The sequence below is a fragment of the Apteryx rowi genome, unplaced genomic scaffold (assembly GCF_003343035.1).
Source record: "Apteryx rowi isolate R43461 unplaced genomic scaffold, aptRow1 scaffold_92, whole genome shotgun sequence".
NCBI lineage: Eukaryota > Metazoa > Chordata > Aves > Apterygiformes > Apterygidae > Apteryx > Apteryx rowi.
Window position 1 is genome coordinate 79,038 of NW_020451227.1, and position 19,805 is coordinate 98,842.

Genomic DNA, 19,805 nt, shown 5'->3' on the forward strand with positions numbered 1-19,805 from the left:
ATAGTAAAAGTAAGGTATTAATAACATGTTACCTTTCACCTGAAAATCTTGATGTGCCAAGAAAGCTTGGTTGTGTTACTACCATTATGTAGTGAGGTAAACTGAAGGGATATGTTTAACTCAGAGACACCCTTGCACTGAACTGGGAACAGTCAGAAACAGCATCCTGTCCCCAGCTCTAATTAAGAGCTTTCTTCTGTCTGTGTTGGCAGCATAAAATATGTGTATGCCTATATCCTAGACGGGGAATGATACACACACACACACACACACACACACACACACACGTACTTGTCTTCTGTATATGTGAAATAGATTTTATATATGGTACAACTTCTTATAAGATCTCGTTAATGTAATCCCCTTCAATGAAGTGGGGAGGGAGATGGGTATATTTGGCTAGCTCCAGCAAAACCTAAGATGGGTCGTATGTAATAATATATCTTTGAGTAGGCTGTTTTTGCAGTGTCATCATACTGACTAGAGTCAGGTTCTTCCTTGGCTCATCCTGGACACCAGGTTTATATGACCTAAAAAAAAAATATGGGTGTGTGTGTCTGTATTTTTAGCTTAACTTAAGGGTATAATCAAGGTTAAAAAATAGAGTATTGCAGGAACCACATGGAAACTGACATTTTCTAAAACAAATGAAATGGAAGGGGCATTGTCTCATAGTAGCTTTTATTTGTTTTTTCTTTTAAGCCTGTTGATACATCTGGAGAATCTAGAAAATGATTTTCTTTAGATTACCGGATATTCCTGTGTTGTTCTTTCAAAATATACAGTCAGGCTTACAAACGAATACACAATCTATACTGTGTTTACTTAGTATAGAAATTTAGGAACTGACTGGCCTCTTCCATGTGGGCTTTAATTTAACCTATGGTGGTAACTAGTTCCTAAAATTTTGTCTGTAGTTTCTAATATTAGTATTTGATAAATAACATGCTAATTAAAAAAATATTCCCTGTACTTATTAACAGTATCCACTTTTACCAAGATTGCATTTAATCAGTTCTCATGTTCCACAGCTTTCTTAAAAGCAGTTTACCGAAGTGATCTTTTTAGTCATGTGTATCAGCCATTCAGCAGGTCAAGCAGTGTAATAACAACCTTGCATTAATCAGCAGCTAAGATTTATATCTGTACCTGTGGCATCACCCTAGTATAACCTAAAATAAACAGCGTGATGTTTATATTAGTCACGTAACAAGTATCTTTCTCAGTTTGGTCACGAGCATTTAATTTGAAATATATCTAGTAAAGAAAAAATTGTTTGGCACTTTGTGTTTCCATTTTAAGTAATCGCTTTTAAAATAGAAGCAGTACAGGATATGTTTTATAAGATGAGCTCTAAAGGAGGGGACAAATTCTTTCATCACTCCAAAATGTCTTTGAGGAGATTTACAGCAGGTGTAGCAAGAGGCGGGAGGCAGCATCCCGCGGGCGGCCCTGCTGCGGCCGTCCCTCGCCGCTGCCTGTGGCATGGGCTGGGGCAGGGGCGCTGCTCCTGTGGCCCTGTTGCCTTTCTCCTCCTCCTCCTCCTCCTCCTCCTCCTCCTCCTCCTCCCCCCCCCCTTCTCTGGATTCCCAGCCTCCCCCCCAGAAACACTGTCTTTTGTGTTGGGGGGTCCAGGCTCGCTGGAGGATGGCAGAGATGTGATCACTGCAAATGTGCTGTAGGTGAGGTAGAGTCAGGCAGGACTGGGACACCCCTCCTTGCAAACAGTGCAGAGTGTATTTGGAAATGGAAAATTAAGGATTGGGGAACAGTTTTAGGCTCCACAGTCTTGAAGCTTTAAAATTCCACCTGTCCTGTAAGGAGGGAGTATCATTTTGCAGGAGCACCGTGTTCTTCAGTGACATTCACCCTTCCAGGCCGGCGAATATCCTTGTGGACAGGTGGAATTTTAAGGCTATGTATTGCATTTCTTGAGATTGGTGCATGTATGTTCTGTGCTCCCTCACCATGCTTTCACAGAGCAGCCTGTGCCAGCGTACCCTGAACTTGGTTTGAATATATTGGCTGCTTAGCAGCTTTTTAAAACATTTGTTTCTAACCCAGCATTGTAATGTCAGGTTTCATTTGCAACTTACTGCRTTTTTTTTCCTTTTGTGTTTGAACGTTGCACGTTGAAATACACTTAGTCAACTATCAATGACAGAAATAGATATAAAGCAGATCTGATTCTAGCAGTCTCGGTTGCTCAGAAGCAGAAAGTTAACTAAGCACTTTTTTTTAGCTATRCAGTGATAAAAGTAAGCAGATTCAAAGTTAAATTCGTGGCTGTTTAATACAGGACTTCTTGTCAATGAGAGACAGAATTTCATCTCCCAGAGTAGTTAATACTCTCTGTATAAGTGGACTGAACAGGTAAAGTTTTTCTGATGCAAGTCACAGTTCATCCTGCTTTACTATATTTTTCAAAAGCTTTACAACGGTATTGCAAGTTATGTAGCTAACAGAGTAAGCTGTCCTCCCCCTTTTTATCCTTCTATCTTAAAATATTTTACAAAGTTTTCAGTAAAAACAAAACTGCTTTTCTTATGACTACTTCCTTAGAAACTTCTTTCCTTTCTAAATAATAGACTTGTGATAGCTCTGATCTGGAGACTTAGGGTCTGTGGATGGTCATCTAATATCCTGATTTCTACCTAAATGGCTTATCTTTTGAGTACCGTAAGTATTGCAGTGCCCAACTTCAAATCCTGACCAACATGCCAGAAACTTGTCATATTTATATGCTCAGTAAAAACACATAGCTTACTGCTATATATCTAAGAGAAGAAGTTGCATTCTTTATTGAGTTGTTTTTAACAATTCTTTGTTTCAATTGCAGAAGTTCAGATAAGCATTGTAACATTCATAAATAATTGGAAACACTTTTCTTAATTTTCTGATCACTGCTCATCTAAGCAAGTAATATCATATGAGGAGACATGCTGAAAAGTACCATATTGTGTGTGTTAACACTGAAAGTTGTGAATGTAAGAGGGTCAAAGTACAGAATGTTACATATACAGTATGTGTGCAGTTGCGTATACATGTTCATAGACATGACTTGAGTTCAACAAATATAAATATAAAGTCAAAAATTTGACTCTGTGCCATTTGTTTCAGGCAGTTATTTGGCAAAAGACCAGGGTGTCAGATCACAAAATGGCCTGTATGTCAGTTCTGGGAACAGCCGTTATGGGCAGTATGGTACCTTTTCAACACTGCTCTGAAGACCCTGAGGTGAGTCTAAGCTTCTTTCTCCCAAATCCACATAAAGGCTGTCAATGAAGAGCTAAATCGGTATTCAAAAAGAAGAGGAGACTTTTAAAAAAGAGAATATTATCTCCAGGCTGACATCTGATTAATACATTTGATTCTTTTACTGCTCTCTCTGTAAAATTAATTGGTTTGGTGATTGAAAATGCACTCCAAGACTCATCTAGTCAGGACTCATGTGGCACTGATCAAATGGCAGTAAAAACAGTTGTGATGACAAATGCAGAACTGCTGATTGCTCAGAGCTGTCTAAGTTAGGATTCCTGGCCCTCAGGCAGGTTGTGGTCTGACTGATATGTAAGCATTTATGTCGTTCTTATCCTCATGGCCTCTTAGCCTTTTAGTCTAAAGAATATCCCCTTGATTTCAGTCAGAGGTACCTGAACAGTAAAATAAGCAGGTATTTGTAAAGCAAGTTATGCAAAATTTCTGCTAAACCTTGATTTCAAGGAAATACTCATTAGCTTTAAAAAAATTCAGTGCACTGAGCTCTCTTTGCTCCTACTGACATTAAGGAGACAGTTCCCCATGTTATTCTCCTCTCTGCTATATTTTCAAAAACATTTTATTTGTTCTGCTTCCATTTTTGTTATAGACATTCTCACAAAGGAGAGTCTTACTCCTTATGATCCTTCAAAGTTAATTTTGTTCCATATTTTGTAGCAATAAATCTTGACCAGAATAACATAGATGAGTTGAATCACCCTCTGTAAAGTCACAATGTCTATTAAGCACAACTTGTCATGCTGCCAGAAATTGTTTTTTCAGACAACTTGAATAAGTTGTCTAAGTTATCTTGACCTTGTAAGAAGGCTTATAGTGTATATATGCAGGGAAACGAGAAAGAAGTGGTGTTGCTTCTCACAGTTTACAAAGTTTTTGATGTTTATCAGTTTATTAGCTTTATTTATATATTTATATTTAATAATATAAATAAAATCAAATAATGTAAATAATATAAATATATAAAATATAAATAATATAAAATAATATAAATAAAATAATATAAAATATAATGTAAAAATATAAAAAATATAATATTTATAGTATTATTATTTAGTATTTGATGTCAGAACAGAACATCTAGAAACTTCTCACCTGAATACACGCTGGGGGTGTGCCCCATGTGACAAGTGCTCTGCAGGGAAGACAGGGGTATTTAGAAGGGACTGGCTGGAAGGAGGCAGTCAGGTCTCACGTTACCACTTTGCTATATCATGAGGCATCCATATTCCTTGAATAGAAGTTGGGGAACATTCCATCTCTCTCTCTGTCTCTAAATAGTGTGTAAAATACCTCATGTATCATTTATAGGTATATAAATGATCTATATGTATTGCTCATATGCAAATCTGTGTTCAGAAACCATGGGTATTTCTAAATTAAGCAGCCAAAGACTATGAAATGACTGAATTAAAGTTGTCTAATCTTAACTAAGGTAACCCTAATCTTTCTCCCTTGTGTGCAGGTATTGGGATAGGTATTCAAATGAAAAGCAGCATATGCTACTTTTTTCCTTCCCATTAGGTCCATCCCTCATTCAGTACCCAGACCTGAGAGCAGCTGTTTAATTCTTTTCCTCTCCCACTTGCTCATTGTGTGGCTTCATACTCCATTTACTGCAAAGTCTACTCTGAAGACAAAATTAGTGTTAACTATAAACAGCTCTGCAAGCTGTGCCTTATTAGTTGCACAGTTAAAACTTCTGCAACAAATGATCCAGGGGTTGTAAAGACTGGCTTTCTCCAAAACACCTCCATTCTGAGCACTGAATGAAACAAGAACACAATTCAAGCCAGCTCCAAAGCATGGAAACCAAGGAGCTACTCACCAAATAAATAGAAAAACAAAGAAATTAAAGAAATGGCACAATTTTTAACATGTGCAAAACAGCATCTAAGTTTTTCATATCCCCATTCTTGGAAATGGATGGATCCATTTTGGCTGAAAACTTTCACACAGGAAACTTTGCTAGTCTCCTRTAAAGCACTTGGCAGATACAGTTTTTCTGGGAAGGCAGAGTTTAACAGATATGCAAGCTGCTGGGAAAAGGTAAATGCTGGGGAAAGAGTTTATGCTGTCTTCCCAACATAAATACATTTTTAACACCTGTATAAGGTGGGGTTTTTTAATTAAAGCCTTAACAATTGATCTAGTTTAAAAACAGAATTTCTTGACTATTTTCCCATCTTCTATAATTTTGTCTTTATAAAAAATGCACTTTCATATATGGCAATTTTAACAATTAAGACTAGTTCTAGAAATTGTAATTAACTTTTAAAGAGCATACTGATATTCCGTATGCCTTTAAATAGTAACAGCAGTCAGCCATTTCTAAATCTGGCAACTTCTTAAATGACTTATTCAGAGACTTTCAGTTTTGTTTTAAAGTTGTCTGTATGTAAAAATATTCTTTGAAGTGAGTGACTTATTTGTACAAATATTTGCAAATTAGAAGAGGAAACGGAAGCATAAAGGAAGAACATTCAGATGGGATGTGACAAAATTGCAGAATAAAATCTAGAAGTGCTGCATGTTGTTTTCTGATAATCACCCAACAGACATTTGACACCTCTTTAGCTTGTCCAGTGGTGTTTGGTTATGTGCAGCGTTGCTGACCAGACCGCTCCAGCTTTAGCACAGAATGCTTCTTGCAAGGTCAAGAGGGAATAAGGGAGCCCACGAACAGATAGCTGGGGTGATGTAGGTGAATGGGAGCGATGGCCAAATCACAGGGATTTTATGCTCTGTTTCAAATGCATGGTAGTTTGGTTTTAAGTAAACACAAATGGTTCTGCCAAACTAATGACGCTTGATTTCTGTGATCCCCCCTGCTGCCAAAATATTCTCGACACCTTCCCAAAATCCTCCTTCTCACTACACCCCAGTCTTCCCTTTCCTGTTGTTGGGCAAGTGGCTATGGGGCAATATGTGGGCTGGTTGGCAAATCAGCGCTTGAACACTGATGGATCCTGTCTTTTGAAAAGGTACAATGCCTTTTCCTCAGTGAGGCCATTATTTTGAGGCTCTTCTCTCCAAACAGCTGTCAGTTATCACAAATTGTGGAAATATAATCTCTTTGGGATTTCTGCTTCTTCATCAGATTGAACTGAAATTGATCCAACAGTTTAAGTTATTTGGTGGGGGAGAGAGGGAGTGATGGGACAGACGGCACAAGTCATCAGCCTCATTTTGGCCTAGAAAAAAAGAGCTAAAGAAAGCTAAGAGAAAAAAATTAAAACTTGGAGTTAATGTTAGGCACTTAAAATGTGATTTTTCCTAGGCTCCTTGGCAGTGTCCTGTGCTCACAGGTTCTGCTGCAGCCTGTGAATTATGGGTGATCAGCACTCTTGAAAGTCAGATGATTTGGGTACAGGTGTTGTAGGTAAATTTAGGTTTCCTGAATAAATGCCTGATGGCAGGCTATTTAAGGCCCTGTGTGTAGAAAGGAAGGGACTATATGTGTTTTGGTTTTCCCCATCTAAAGTCATTTACTACTGCCTTCACCACCTTGGGCAGCAACACATGCCTTTAGCTGATACAGAGTTAAGCTGGCAGCCATCAAGTGYGCAAGTATAAAGCTGGCGCCCTTCCCTGGAGCCCTCCGTTGTACGCCGCCCCCAAGGCTGATTCAAGGATGAGAGGGAGGACATGGGAAGTGACGCTGTTCTGCTGTTCCCCTCCATAACCATCACATTGCACCACCTCGTGCAACAGACACTCCAAATGGGAAATTTCTCAATAAATTGATCAGGGAAAATGCGTACATCCATCCTTCTCAACATTTTTTTTTTAAGTGCTTTTGTTGTTTGAATCATAACTTTCAAGGAGCAAGGTGTGTGTTTGACCGGGACACCTGTACAATTTCATTTTAATATTCCTCCTCAAAAAAGCCTTTTGGGGATTCTCTTTTAATGACCTTTGTATTGTGCTTGTTTTGTTATTACAGGTACATCTTTCTGGATTTCTCCCAAAAGCCGAGTCAGACAGTTCTTTGACAAGTCTTTCATGTTCAGAAAGGAGTTTCATTTTTATAAATAATCGTCCAGTCCATCAGAAGGAAATACTGAAGGTAACATCCTCTATCTTTTTAGTCAAGGAATAAAAACTTAACTTCGAGAACCGAGAGACCTATCAGCAGGCTTTTGCCCACATAAAATAACTAGAAAAAAATCATTACAGGTGAAGATACTAGCATTTATGATAGAAACCTCTTCCACAAGTCTGATATTTCTGGTCTCTCAATTCTGTTACATTTGCTGCGTTCACTTGTGGCCACCGAGCTGGAGGTTATATTTATAGCTGCTTGAAAAAATACAATTTTAAATATACCATGTAAGGAGCAGAATAGTTGATTATTCCTTCATATTAACGTAACTCCTGTGCAGTTTCCTCTGAGGGAGCTTTATGTGGTTTCCTCTAAGAGAATTCTTTTGAAAATGAAGTTTTGATTCTGTCTACTTCTTACTGTGGGCTTATCAAGCAAACTTGCATACTTTCCCTTTAAATTTGCATGTGAATTCAATAAAAAGTGATAGTGAAAGTGATAGTCAGCTAGTATTGGCTACAGCCAGTCATTGTGTAGGCAGAATTTGATACTCTTAGGTTTCTCACACTCCCGAACCTTGCAGCACCTCGCTTGGAGCACCATTGCTATTCCAGTCCTAGCCCTCCCCAGGAAAGAAAATTGTATGTGCAGGTTTTAAAGTGGAGACAGTGAAATAGTCTTCACCGGACAATCAAAACCTTGTGGAAGTAAAACCTGAAATGGTGTTCATCTTCTAAGTGACAAATAAGGCCAACTCTGTGCTCCATCTCCCCATGGTATTTGACTGTGCCTGGTTCTTGACATAGTTTAAAGCTCAGCTTGAATCTCTTGAAGCAGACAGCTTTTAAACCAGAGCACAGAGGCCGGGATTCTAGGAGGGATGGAGGATACAGTAATATATATAGTAAAAATACACTGCCCTTCACTTAGAGCTGGCCTTGTAGTGGTGTGATAGTCTCCTATTTCCTTTTTTTTTTTGCCCAATTTTTTAGTTGGTTTTAGGCCAAGGGAGAATGAAGTACATGTGTAAGAACACATTTTGACGGGCTTGAAAAACAAACTATAAACTGCTTATTTTTAGCTTCGTGCTCTGTTGCTGTATGAGGGAAGAAGTGCTGGTAGCCCTCATTACTATAATTCAGTGTCTGATAAGGCCAGACTATAAAAATTACTTTAAAAATTAAAATATAATCTACAGCAGCTCCTCCTTATTTTTTATGTTAACTCTTTAGTTTTCTATTGTGTTATCACAGTGTTTTCTCCAGTGTGTATGTCTGTTGAATGATCTGTGATACTAGAGGAAAATGCAAACATCTTTATTTGATCTTTCTAGTTAGCAAGACTTAAACTCTGAAACAACTAAATAATTGTGTAGTCCTTTAGTAGGAGTTTTCAAGAGTATTGTAGAGAAAATATTAAGGGCAAGCAGAGTTTGAGAGTAGTCGTAAACTTGTAATTGGGTTAAAAAATGGAACAAATTAATCCTTGTCCTGGGAAAAGGGCACTTGTGGTGCAAGTGCTACTTTCTCAAACAGACTTTATTTTGGCTGAAGGAGGTAATAATGTAAAAAATAGTTGTGTGCTATGTAAGTAGAGCTTTAAAAAAAAAAAAAAAACAAGCACAGAAATAATAGCATTTGTGTTGAAAAAGGATTGGAATTGCTGTCCACTTTGGGCATTTTTAAGTACAAGCATATCATATCTTTTCTCCAAGTGTGATCAGCAACTTCATTCAGAATGTCAAAGTAACTACCATTAGTGTCTTGGAGCAGGTTTTTTTTTTTTAATTTAGCTCTGAAGACTTGGGAATCACCAGTAAGTGCCATTTTGATAATTATTCTGGCATGCATATGTACCCATGAGGATCTTTTTAGAGTTTCTTTAATATGGGAAAACAGACACAAAAAATGTTTTTATATTGTCAGATTTTTATATTGTCAAATATTGTTTCTATGCTTTTGTGTCTATTTTAATGCCTTTGCTGATATCTCTTTACTAAATGAATCTGTAGTTAATTCGACAGTACTACAGTCTGGTGACGCCTAAGGACTGTACTCGTTTATACCCTGTTTTCTTTTTGAATATTACTGTACCTGCCTCTGCTGTGGATGTGAATTTAACACCTGATAAAACACAAGTTCTACTGCATTATAAGGTAATTAATGTCTTGATCTCTTTATGAATTGTCACCTTTTTACTTACGTAAGTGTAATAAGAGCCTCTTGGACTACTGAAATGGTTGAAAGTAAACAATGTCCCTTCAGTGTTTTTAGTTACGTGATAGCTTGCCTTTGTGTCAGCACTGTTTTATCTGAAAGTTCTTGAACACACAAAGTGGAGGATTGTTTGAAACTCATTTCCCAGCTGATTTCAAAGATCATTTGTACGCTGTCAGATACATGCGTGCATCACTTGGTTTCCAGATGGCTTTACAGTGACCAAACCTAAATAGAATTATGATGTGAGTCCTTAAACAAATTGCGCGCTTAGCTTTATAACTACACTAAGTAGGGTAATCAACTTTTTAACACTGCATGGGTTTGGGGGGGAGGGGGAAAGTTTAATCCTTCTGCTGAAAGCAACATTTTGCCATTATGTGTATAGATTACTGTTGACATCACTAAGTTTCAGGTTTTCCTGTTCATGCCATCAAGACTGAAATTTAGACCATATTTGCCCTGATGTTAGAGGCTGTGCAGCGACAAATTTTTTCATAAACTCACTTAAACTGATTGGCACTTCATATCAAAAACAGTGCCACAGAAACTAAGAAGGCTACGTGGGTAGTGCCGTCATTCACAATGAATGTAGGTGATACAATCACACCAGTACACTTATCCTTTTCTTCACTGAAAGTCTTTGTATTTGTGTATGTTAATCTTGCAAATGTATTGCCTGTTTAGTGTCACTTATATGAAAATTATCATAGCATTCTCACATTTGACCTAATTTAAAACTTTCCTTTGGCTTTAGAGAACTTCCCCCCCACCCCATCACTTAGTACAAAACCACCTTGGAAACGGGCACTGTGAGAGCACCTGCACAGCATGCTTATGTGATGCTGTTGGTGCTTCTGTCTTGACTATGTGCTTTTAACTCCATATTAGGTGGGAATAGCTGTATTTGAGGTTTGCTTGTTTTTTAAGCAATCAGTACACATTTTGTGATACCAGAATAAACCAGCGAAGCAAAATACTTAGAAAATGCTTAAAGCTAAAGATTTCCACTTCAGAGACTTTTAGACTGTGTATGAACAACAGAAGTGCAATAATCTGGATAAATTATTTGAAAAATATGCTGAATAAGATCGCTTTCCTTATTATTGTTTTGTATTCTTAATATCTGTCAATTACATTCTCATTTTTTTTCTTCATGCTTGTGTGTGTGGTTTGTGTGTGTGTTGTTTTTTTTTCCAGGAATCTGTCTTATTTGCTGTTGAAAATGTGTTAAAATCACTGTATGGGCCACTACCTGCTACAGTCTCTAGTGAAACTAATAAAACAGGTGTTACCTCAGAAGACATGTTTGTTCATAAAACAGAACAAACAGATGTGGTTGTTAATGAAATGGAGCCATCTGGAACCAATGATCTCCATGCTCATACTTCATTCCTTTCATTCAGCAGTGATGTGCAAAATTGTCAAGCAGGAAAAAACACAGAGATCTGCTTAAATCATCAGACGTTTTGTGGTGATAATATGCACAGTCGCCTTGACAAAGAGGAGGTTACTGAGAGTGATGTCTTTCAAGACAATTCCTTAAAAAGTGTATTGTGTCAGAAGAAACAGGACGGACAGAATATAACCAATATTCTCAACAGTGTTCCAATGGACCCTAAGACTAAAAATGCTGATGAGCATCTTTTGAGAACTGATGATATTAATGAAATAGAAAAAAATGAAGAAGTCTCAGTCCTTAAAGACTTACCTGAAATCTCTGCTGATAATTGGAGTATGGGAAATGGATTTAAAAACTGTATGGGAGACAACCTGGAACCTGTTAAGATTTTGATTCCTGAAGTTGGAGGAGCAATTAATAAGCAAAATGAATATACTGGTGACCAAAGCCATAACCCCCAGGGCTCAAATCAAAGTATAAAGAAAGTGAGCGTAATAAATGATAAATCAGGACAAGTAATGGCTTATGACTTAATTAGTAGTCAAATAATAAGGAAACCGAAGTCTGCAATAGCACTTTTCACCCAAGAATATCGTTCAAAATTGCTAACTGATAATCCAAGGGCCAGCATGGAGGACATCCTGCTGAAAATTGAAGAGCAGTGGAAGAATTTGAATGAAGAGGAAAGAAAGAAGTAAGTTTCCAGGCTGCGCCTTGCTTCTAAATCTGGTAGTTGCCAATGAGTCATTGGCAGTGAATAAAAAAAACTTAAAAATTACTTCCTAGTGATTTATGAAAACAGAACAGAAAATGATTTTGGCTTTTCAAGATCAGCACTGATATTGTGAGTTGTCATGTTAGCTGTGTGCATGCATCCTATTCACTGATGCATTCATTTTGCTACTGTATTTACCATTAAGCAGTTAAGTAGGAACAGTTTTGCTGAATTGTGTTTAGAGATAATGGGCAAGAATACGTACTTTTTGAATCCTATGATCTTCAGTTTTCTACGGGCTACCTGTATATCCAGATGCAGTGTCAATGAAAACCAGCACAGTGATGGATGAGGCATTGTATAGTTCCTCCAGAACTTCTTTCAACCCACGGTTCTTTTTTTTATTGCTATAAAGTTAGAATTCTTTTTCAGGATCTTTAGTACTTGAACATTTGGTAAACTCCTTTCCTAAATTTAGTAAGTATCCCAACCCAGGATACCCCATAATTGTATTTATAAAACCCAATCAAATGACACAAGGAATTTCTTTTTCCCCCAAACAGCTATTCCAGTGCTGGTTCAGAGAATATAGTACAGTCTGAACTTTATACTGTCTTTTCCATTTTATTCTAAATCAAATCATTTTTCAGATTACAACCTGAATAGCTAAATTTTGTATTCTCTAAAATAAATTCTGGCTTTGAGTTTTTGAAATTCATCTGAAAGCAAGGGAAGTATTTTAARTTGCTGCTTGTCTAATTAGGGGGCAAGGGGATGGATTAGTTAAAATATATGTATGTATGATCCACTACATGGGATTTATGTTATGGTAAAAGATAAATCAGAAAAACAGATTTTGAGACATCCTAAGAGAATTAAAAAAAAAAAAAAAACTCCACTTTTCACTTCTATTTTTATGAAATGTAAAAAGATTATGGGGCATAATACAAATGAGGAAAAGTAGTTCTTCATGGATAATGATTAGTAGTTTTACATATAGTGATTTGAATGTGAATTATGATTGAAGCAGAAAGTTTGGGAAATGAAATTTGTTTCTGAAAAACAAAGTCATTGGAAGTGTTATGAAAAAAAATTTTTTTTAATGGATGGAAGTAAGGTTTGGGGTATTCCACTGAAAAGGAAATTACACTAGCCTAAGCAGAGGGTAATGGTAACACTAACAAGAAATTTTGTTAGGAGAATGGTAAGAAAGAGAAGTTATACCTGTTGAATTACTGTTAATGCATCTGGTTCTTCCTTGATCCTATGCTTCTTGACTTTCTTTTATTTGAAAACATCTGCATTGTTTTGATTGAAAGTACTGGGTATGTCAGAGTTAAGCAAAGCTTTTATATTTTGTTTCTGATTTACCTAATTTAAAGGTCACTAAGCAAGCAACATGTGCTGATGATCACAAAACTCTACATTTTGGCCATCTCTGTACTAGCAGAAATATTAATGTTATAGTAGAAATCTCCTCCAATTATATTCATGCTTTTAATGAAATGAAACAAAAGGTTCTGCCAGCTGTTTCAGCAAATTATAATTTTCTCTGCTTTAGCTTTTGAGATTTCATGGTTGCTTTCCTGGTACTACTGTTATGTTTAAGAGTGTGCCTACAGATTAACTTTGTATTAGTTCAGGAAGGAGACCTATCTGCTAGTGATATTTTGCTTCTATATAGGAATGAGTACAATATGGTCCAGTGGATGTTGAAGTGAATGAAAATTTTACCATTAATTGTACTAATATATTTCACATTTGGTGTACCTCTTTTGCACTTTTAAACTTCGCATCTTTTACCACTGTCCCTGAAAATAAGAAATATGAAGAAATATGCAGTTATCTTTTCTTCAAAGGCAACCATTCAGAAGAATTGTTATATGTCTGGCAGAGAATGCAAGTCTTGCCTACTAGATACTCTGGATAGACTGGGCCACCTAGAGGTAACAAGAAATGTATATGCAACAGGGCAGCCAAAGTGCCACAGTCTGCTGAGCATGCGGTACCTCCAACTTCATGCAACCTTTCTGGCAAGACACCACTTTTCCTGGGCTCTTGACTCCATCTTTCTGTGATAAAAAGTCACGTGTCTGCGACAATGGGTGTGCTTGGCTTCAGCATCTCTGTTTCTCTCTGTGGCTCCTCCAGCAGGTCTAAATGAGCTTAAATCCCTTTTGGGAGCAGTACAACCAACAGATGGCTCACAATGACATAGGATAGCCTTTTCAAAACAAGCCAGCATTTATTACTCRACCGGAATGTAAAATGTTATGGTCTTTATGTTATAATAGAAGAGGAAAGCTTCCATGCATGTCCATGTTGGCAGCTTTGCATATCCTTCTGCTTCACAAAGCCAGGACTTAATTTCTTACACTCGCTCTGCTCTTACTTAATACAGCTTGTGTGTGTTTCTCGCCTTAGTATTTATTGTATATCATGCTCAGGTAGGAGGGRGTGGGGGGGGGGAGGGGGAACGGGACTCCCAACTGCCATGACAGTGGAAGGAGAAATTATCCTGAAGGTGTAGGAAAGGTTCAGAGCTACGGACACATTACCATGGGGCTAACAAATTACCTTGTCAGTGCTCTACAGTAATTCTTCATGGATGTATTTGTATGTTGGGGGAAATATAAGATCATTTCAGGTAGCATGGCCTTTGCTGTCTGTTGACAGATAAGAGCATGTGCATAGACAGTCACTGCAGACTAACAGTAACTAGATCATGTGTGGTAGCTTTCTATTGCCTGATAGCCTTTTCATGCATCTCAGCCCGCACCTTGCTTTGCGTGTGTATATATACATATGTGTGTGTGTGTGAATATATATATATATATATATATATATGCGTGTGTATGTATGATTTATTAAGCCTTATTTGCAACTCTTTCGGTGTAAGTTATACTGGGGAAAATAGGCTTGCTAAGCAGTTTCAGAAAAAAATCTTTTTAGTATGTTTTAACCTTCTAGTCAAGCTGTTCTCTTTCCTTTGGATGTTCATTAGATGGTAATGTCTGATCATTGGCCATCCATTGTATCTCTCGACAGCTCCATTCGTATGCTGCCAGATACTAATAATTGGTATCAATCCTTCCATACTGTTCTTGTCCCCAGCATCTCTTCACTCCTAATAGTAGGTCCCTGTTCTCCACTCTTAAGAAGCAATGCTTGTCACCTGAAACCTGTGCATTTCAGCAGCCGCTCGTGCTGCTGAGAGTGTAACGCCTCTCTGTTCTGGGCATACGTGAGCCAATGCAAGAGGCTCTGTCTCGTCAGGGTTTACTACAAGTTGTCAAATTCAAGTAAACTTATTTGTCTTCTCGGTGTAACAGTCTCAGAGACCTTATGTTTAAACTTCATTTGCTAAATATTTCATTTGGGTTTAAGATGCAAGGGGAAAGTAATAAATCGTGGGGTCCATTTTTCCATTTAAAGCAAAGCTACCTTTGAAACTAGACTTCATTCTAGCCTTCCACTTTCCTCCTTCCACCCAGTTTTGCAAATTTCCTTTGCTTTACAGTTTTGCAGTTTGAGAGAAGGATCCTGAATTTACAGTCTTAATTCACAAAGCAGAGATGAAACCTAACTGTTCTTGTAGCCCTTCCTGATTGTACTTGCCTCTGTTGAAGGATTTTTTGAAAAGGGAAAGGAGTTCCCTTGTAGTTTGTAAACCTGCTGTTTTATTTGATTCTGGACAAATACTGTTAGTGGTATGAACTTGCATAAATCCTCCTGGTCAACCTTTGTAAGACTAGATTGTTTTTTCTGATGGAAGCCTAAAACAATAGCCAAGTTGGGCTTTCTTTGGAAGTGGCTTTGTTTTGGATTATCAGTGTATCACTGAAAGCTCAGTACTCTTGTAATTAAATATTCTCCTTCATAACAATTGGGTCATTTCAAAACAAAGGATTTATTGATCTGGTCAAAGCTGTAAGTTTATTCTGGATAAAAATTTTCTGTTCAAGTGATTTCATACATTCATTTTAAAAGGAGCAGATGTTTTTTATCTTAACATTTACTCCATATTTTCTAGGACATGATTTATTGCAAGAAACTACTTAAGCTGACTTTTTTAGTTAACTAAATATTGGTACCATATGTGAATGCTAGCACATCATAATTAATTGCAAATGGTGACCCTTTTGTTGACCTTAATTTTCCAGCATGCATACACATAATTGAATCAAACTGTTCCAGCAAGTAGCAATAAATAAATATGACCAGCTAAAATACTTATTTCCAATACTTATATATGATAGTACTACTTTTTATTGAAGATTGGGCTGGTTTGAATTACCTGACAGAATTTAGAATATCGAATGAGGGAAATAGGAGGGAGTTGAGCAAATCAGTACTTTGGCCTTCTAAAAGTAAGATTCATATGCACTAGGCAAGCATAAACCTGGCATCTATAAAACTTAAGCTCTCCTCCTGACATTCGCAAACTCATTAAGAGTCCAATCAGATCATAGAGCTTTACCATATAATAATGAATTGGACAGCATTTAGGAGTAGTTTGTTATCAAGTACTTGTTGAAAAATCTGTAATTTGATTAAGGACATGGTAATCATACCAGTTCTGGATTCTCAGGCTTTGTATTTATGTGGCTAATTGCAGGCCCTTTGAACTGAAATGTATTTCTTTATATTAAACAAAGGATGAGGCTTATGCAACTATTTTTGCTCCAGACTCTCAGGTAAGCACTTGGACTCCTCTGGAAATTTGTAGAGCTCTAGAAGCTTAAATGACTTTGTGAATCAGGTTGTGTGTGCCTATGACAAAACTCCTTCCAAAACTATATATTTGATTACAAATTAGGATTAAACACAGTCTTTAGGACTCAGGTCAAAAGTAACTTGCTGTAGCTCTTTGTATGATGCAATTTACTCCTCCCCCTTCAGCAATTCAGGTTTTGCTGGCTGTCATGATGAAGGAAAATTTCCAACTTGCCATATTCACAGGGTAATGTAGCAGGGGCTCCGTCCCTGATCTCCGTCCCACCTCAGTCATCATGGAAAGCRTATTAATGTAAGCAGTGTGCCCTTGTGGCCAAGAAGGCCAATGGTATCCTGGGGTGCATCAGGAAGAGTGTTGCCAGCAGSTCGAGGGAGGTGATTCTCCCCCTCTACTCAGCCCTGGTGAGGCCACATCTGGAGTACTGTGTCCAGTTCTGGGCTCCCCAGTMCAAGAGGGATGTGGCACTACTGGAGCAAGTCCAGCGAAGGGCCACAAAGATGATTAGGGGACTGGAGCAYCTCTCTTATGAGGAAAGGCTGAGAGAGCTGGGCCTGTTTAGCCTGGAGAAGAGAAAGCTGAGAGGAGATCTTATCAACGTGTACAAGTATCTGAAGGGAGGGTGTCGAGAGGATGGAGCCAGACTCTTTTCAGTGGTGCCGAGCGACAGGACGCGAGGCAACGGGCACAAACTGAAACACAGGCAGTTCCATCTGAACATGAGGAAAAACTTTTTCACTGTGAGGGTGACAGAGCACTGGAACAGGTTGCCCCGAGAGTGGTGGAGTCTCCTTCTCTGGAGATATTCAAAACGCGCCTGGATGCAATCCTGTGCAATGTGCTCTAGGTGACCCTGCTTGAGCAGGGGGGTTGGACTAGATGATCTCCAGAGGTCCCTTCCAACCTCAGCCATTCTGTGATTCTGTGATTAACATGGCAACTTAAATGGGCCATAGAAATCCATGTCTATATTGGTAGGGTTACCTTGCCTTTTGGTATAATATACTAGGAGTTGGTTGGGGTTTTTGTCTGATTGTGCTCCTGTTTGGTTCTCTCTTTTAAGTTATGAAATGAAAGCCGCTAAAGACCTGGAGCGGTACAACAGGCAGACCAGGAAAGCCCTGGAGCAGAGCAGCCACAGGGCAGCGAAGGAGACGGCAAGGGGACAGAAACCCAGGCTGAAGGCTTCCCTGTCTGACCAGCAGAAGCTTGACGACATGTTTCATTCGCAGATTGAAAAGAAGCGGAAATCTGACCAGCCTGTGAAAACTGTGACAGTGCCCTTCTCTCTGGGGTCCTGTAAACGTGCATTCCCGAGGCACGAGAAAAACGACATGGATGAACACGAGCTTTGCCTCATCCGTCGTCAGAGTTTTCCTGATGTCTGGATATTTGCTACTGAGGAAAAGATAATGTTGCTGAATCCATATAGATTGGAAGAAGCTCTGCTGCATAAAAGATTACTGATGAATCATAAGCTTCCAGTAGAGAAACTGGACAAGCCAATTTTACTAACAGACAGGTATAATAGAAATTACCAAAAAGTTGTACATCCTTTAAAGTATCATTTGATAATGATCTGTAGTAAACTCTGGTAAGGCCCTCTTTGCAAAATCTGTGATTTGTATAATTTTAGCTTATATTAATGAGCAGGCCTGGTCATGCTCCAGCTGAAATAAGTATGAATTTTGGTGAATTTCATTGGTAGTACAGTGAAGACAAATTTCTTCCCTCAGAGAAAGATTGAATGTTCTGCATTTTCACAGCTTCACTCTAGCTAACTTTCCCCCGTGGATTAGAAAATGTCTGATGTGATTATTTTTATGTCTGCATTTGGTTACTCTTTAATATATGTGAATGGTTGATATTTTATGTTTCTTCTTTAAACAAATTACTCTTTCAGAATATTTTTTATAAATCTAACTCACTCTTGGGCATCCAGTTTTTTTCTGTATTTTCTCACAGTTTTAATTTGCAAATTAAGGATTTTTTTCCCTTTGGGGACTCTTTTTTTCAGTCTTCTTGGTGGATCTCACTATATGGCTACTCTATATAAAATGCAGAAGGATTACCAGAGATTCAATGGATCAAGTTATTTGTTGGATCCAAGGCTTGTAGCAAATGGATTTCAGATAAAAGTGGTACAAGGTATGATGATTTAAAAATCTCTTTTGGTATGATTGGGGCTTGTTTCTTCTGTTTCAATGATTTGAATGATTGTTAATCTATATTATCTTGCTATTCTAGATCACCTTATCTTTTAAAGCACTAACATCCGGGTTTTCTTAACCTTCAGATTTTCTTACTTGGCAAAGAATGTAATCTTCTGCACAGAACCTTGAATAATGGAAACTGATAACTGAACAAAAAACGTTAATGAAAAAAAGGAAATGTCTATAGATGACACTATAGTGAGCACTTCCTATTTCTACATCTCAGTGTTTCAAAGAAAGCGCTGAAATCCATGCTTTTCTGTCATTTTATTCTTTCTTTTTTCAAAACTCTGAATGCCAATATCCAGAATTGCCATCTGTGACAGAACTTAAATTAAACTGATGAGACTTCCTTAGCCCAGTGGCTTCTGCCAGTGATGCTTGCTTGCTCCTGCGAGTCCTGCTTTAGCTTGGTATTCCTCTGCTGCTCCGCAGGTGAGGCGGTCCAGTAAGGAACTGGATCAGGATACTGCCTTACTGTCATATCAGGATTGTAACACAGTAAAGGGAGTGTTACAAGATCACCATCATGCTTTTGATAGAATTCAGCCTGAAGGAATTTGAAGAGAGATCTCACACAATCTCGCTCTTTCGCTCTCTTTCTCACTCTCTTCTCTGATACTTTTATCACAGAATAATGCAGAATAAGATGATCCTCTTAGGTTAGCAAGAGAGATCAAATGTTTATACATTTTTCTCGAGCATGACTTGGAGTGGTACTGCTGGCAATGCAGAGGAAGCCCTCTCGGAGTCAGCTTTGCAGAAGAGGTTTCTGCTAGCAGAATTCCAAGGAAAGACAGCTTCTTTGGGGGTACTACCTAGCTGACAGCTCAGAGAAAAGGCTTRCTGTAAGAGCTGTTAGAAATGCTATAGCTTCATGTGTTACAGCACCCTGCATATGTACAGTGATGACAGATCTACTGTAACATATGGGATCTTTTAAGGGTAGGTACAAAAAAGGGATGCAGAGCAACTCCCTCCGTCAGAAGCTAGCAGTTCTCTTGGGAAGAACAGACCCTAAACTGTTTTCTGATTCACGTACGGCATAATTGAGGACACCTCTTCCTGGCTGGCTAAGTCCCATGATAAATAGGAAGAACTTTGCAGAAGAGGTGTTCATGGAATATAATCATAGTTTGAATGAATAGAGGAATAAAGTGCCTATTTTAAAAGAAGGCTTTAGAAAGGCTTATCCAGTCTATC

At 38.1% G+C, this 19,805-nt stretch overlaps 1 protein-coding gene across 6 annotated transcripts in view; it reads left to right on the top strand.

The window, feature by feature from the left end:
• Nucleotides 1-19,805, top strand: part of PMS1 (PMS1 homolog 1, mismatch repair system component) — a 49,178-nt gene that overhangs the window by 16,946 nt on the left and 12,427 nt on the right. For 5 of the 6 annotated variants that reach the window (XR_003257855.1, XM_026091706.1, XM_026091704.1 and 2 more), the window contains exons 7-12: nt 3,121-3,237; nt 7,223-7,345; nt 9,333-9,476; nt 10,738-11,633; nt 17,453-17,911; nt 18,407-18,537. Coding sequence is in view for 5 of the 6 variants with exons in the window: in XM_026091706.1 (XP_025947491.1) it covers nt 3,121-3,237; nt 7,223-7,345; nt 9,333-9,476; nt 10,738-11,633; nt 17,453-17,911; nt 18,407-18,537 (1,870 nt within the window). In the remaining variant the exon portion in view is untranslated. Of the gene's footprint in view, nt 1-3,120; nt 3,238-4,805; nt 5,326-7,222; nt 7,346-9,332; nt 9,477-10,737; nt 11,634-17,452; nt 17,912-18,406; nt 18,538-19,805 lie in introns of those variants that run through there. The other variant, XM_026091707.1, reaches the window with a different exon arrangement.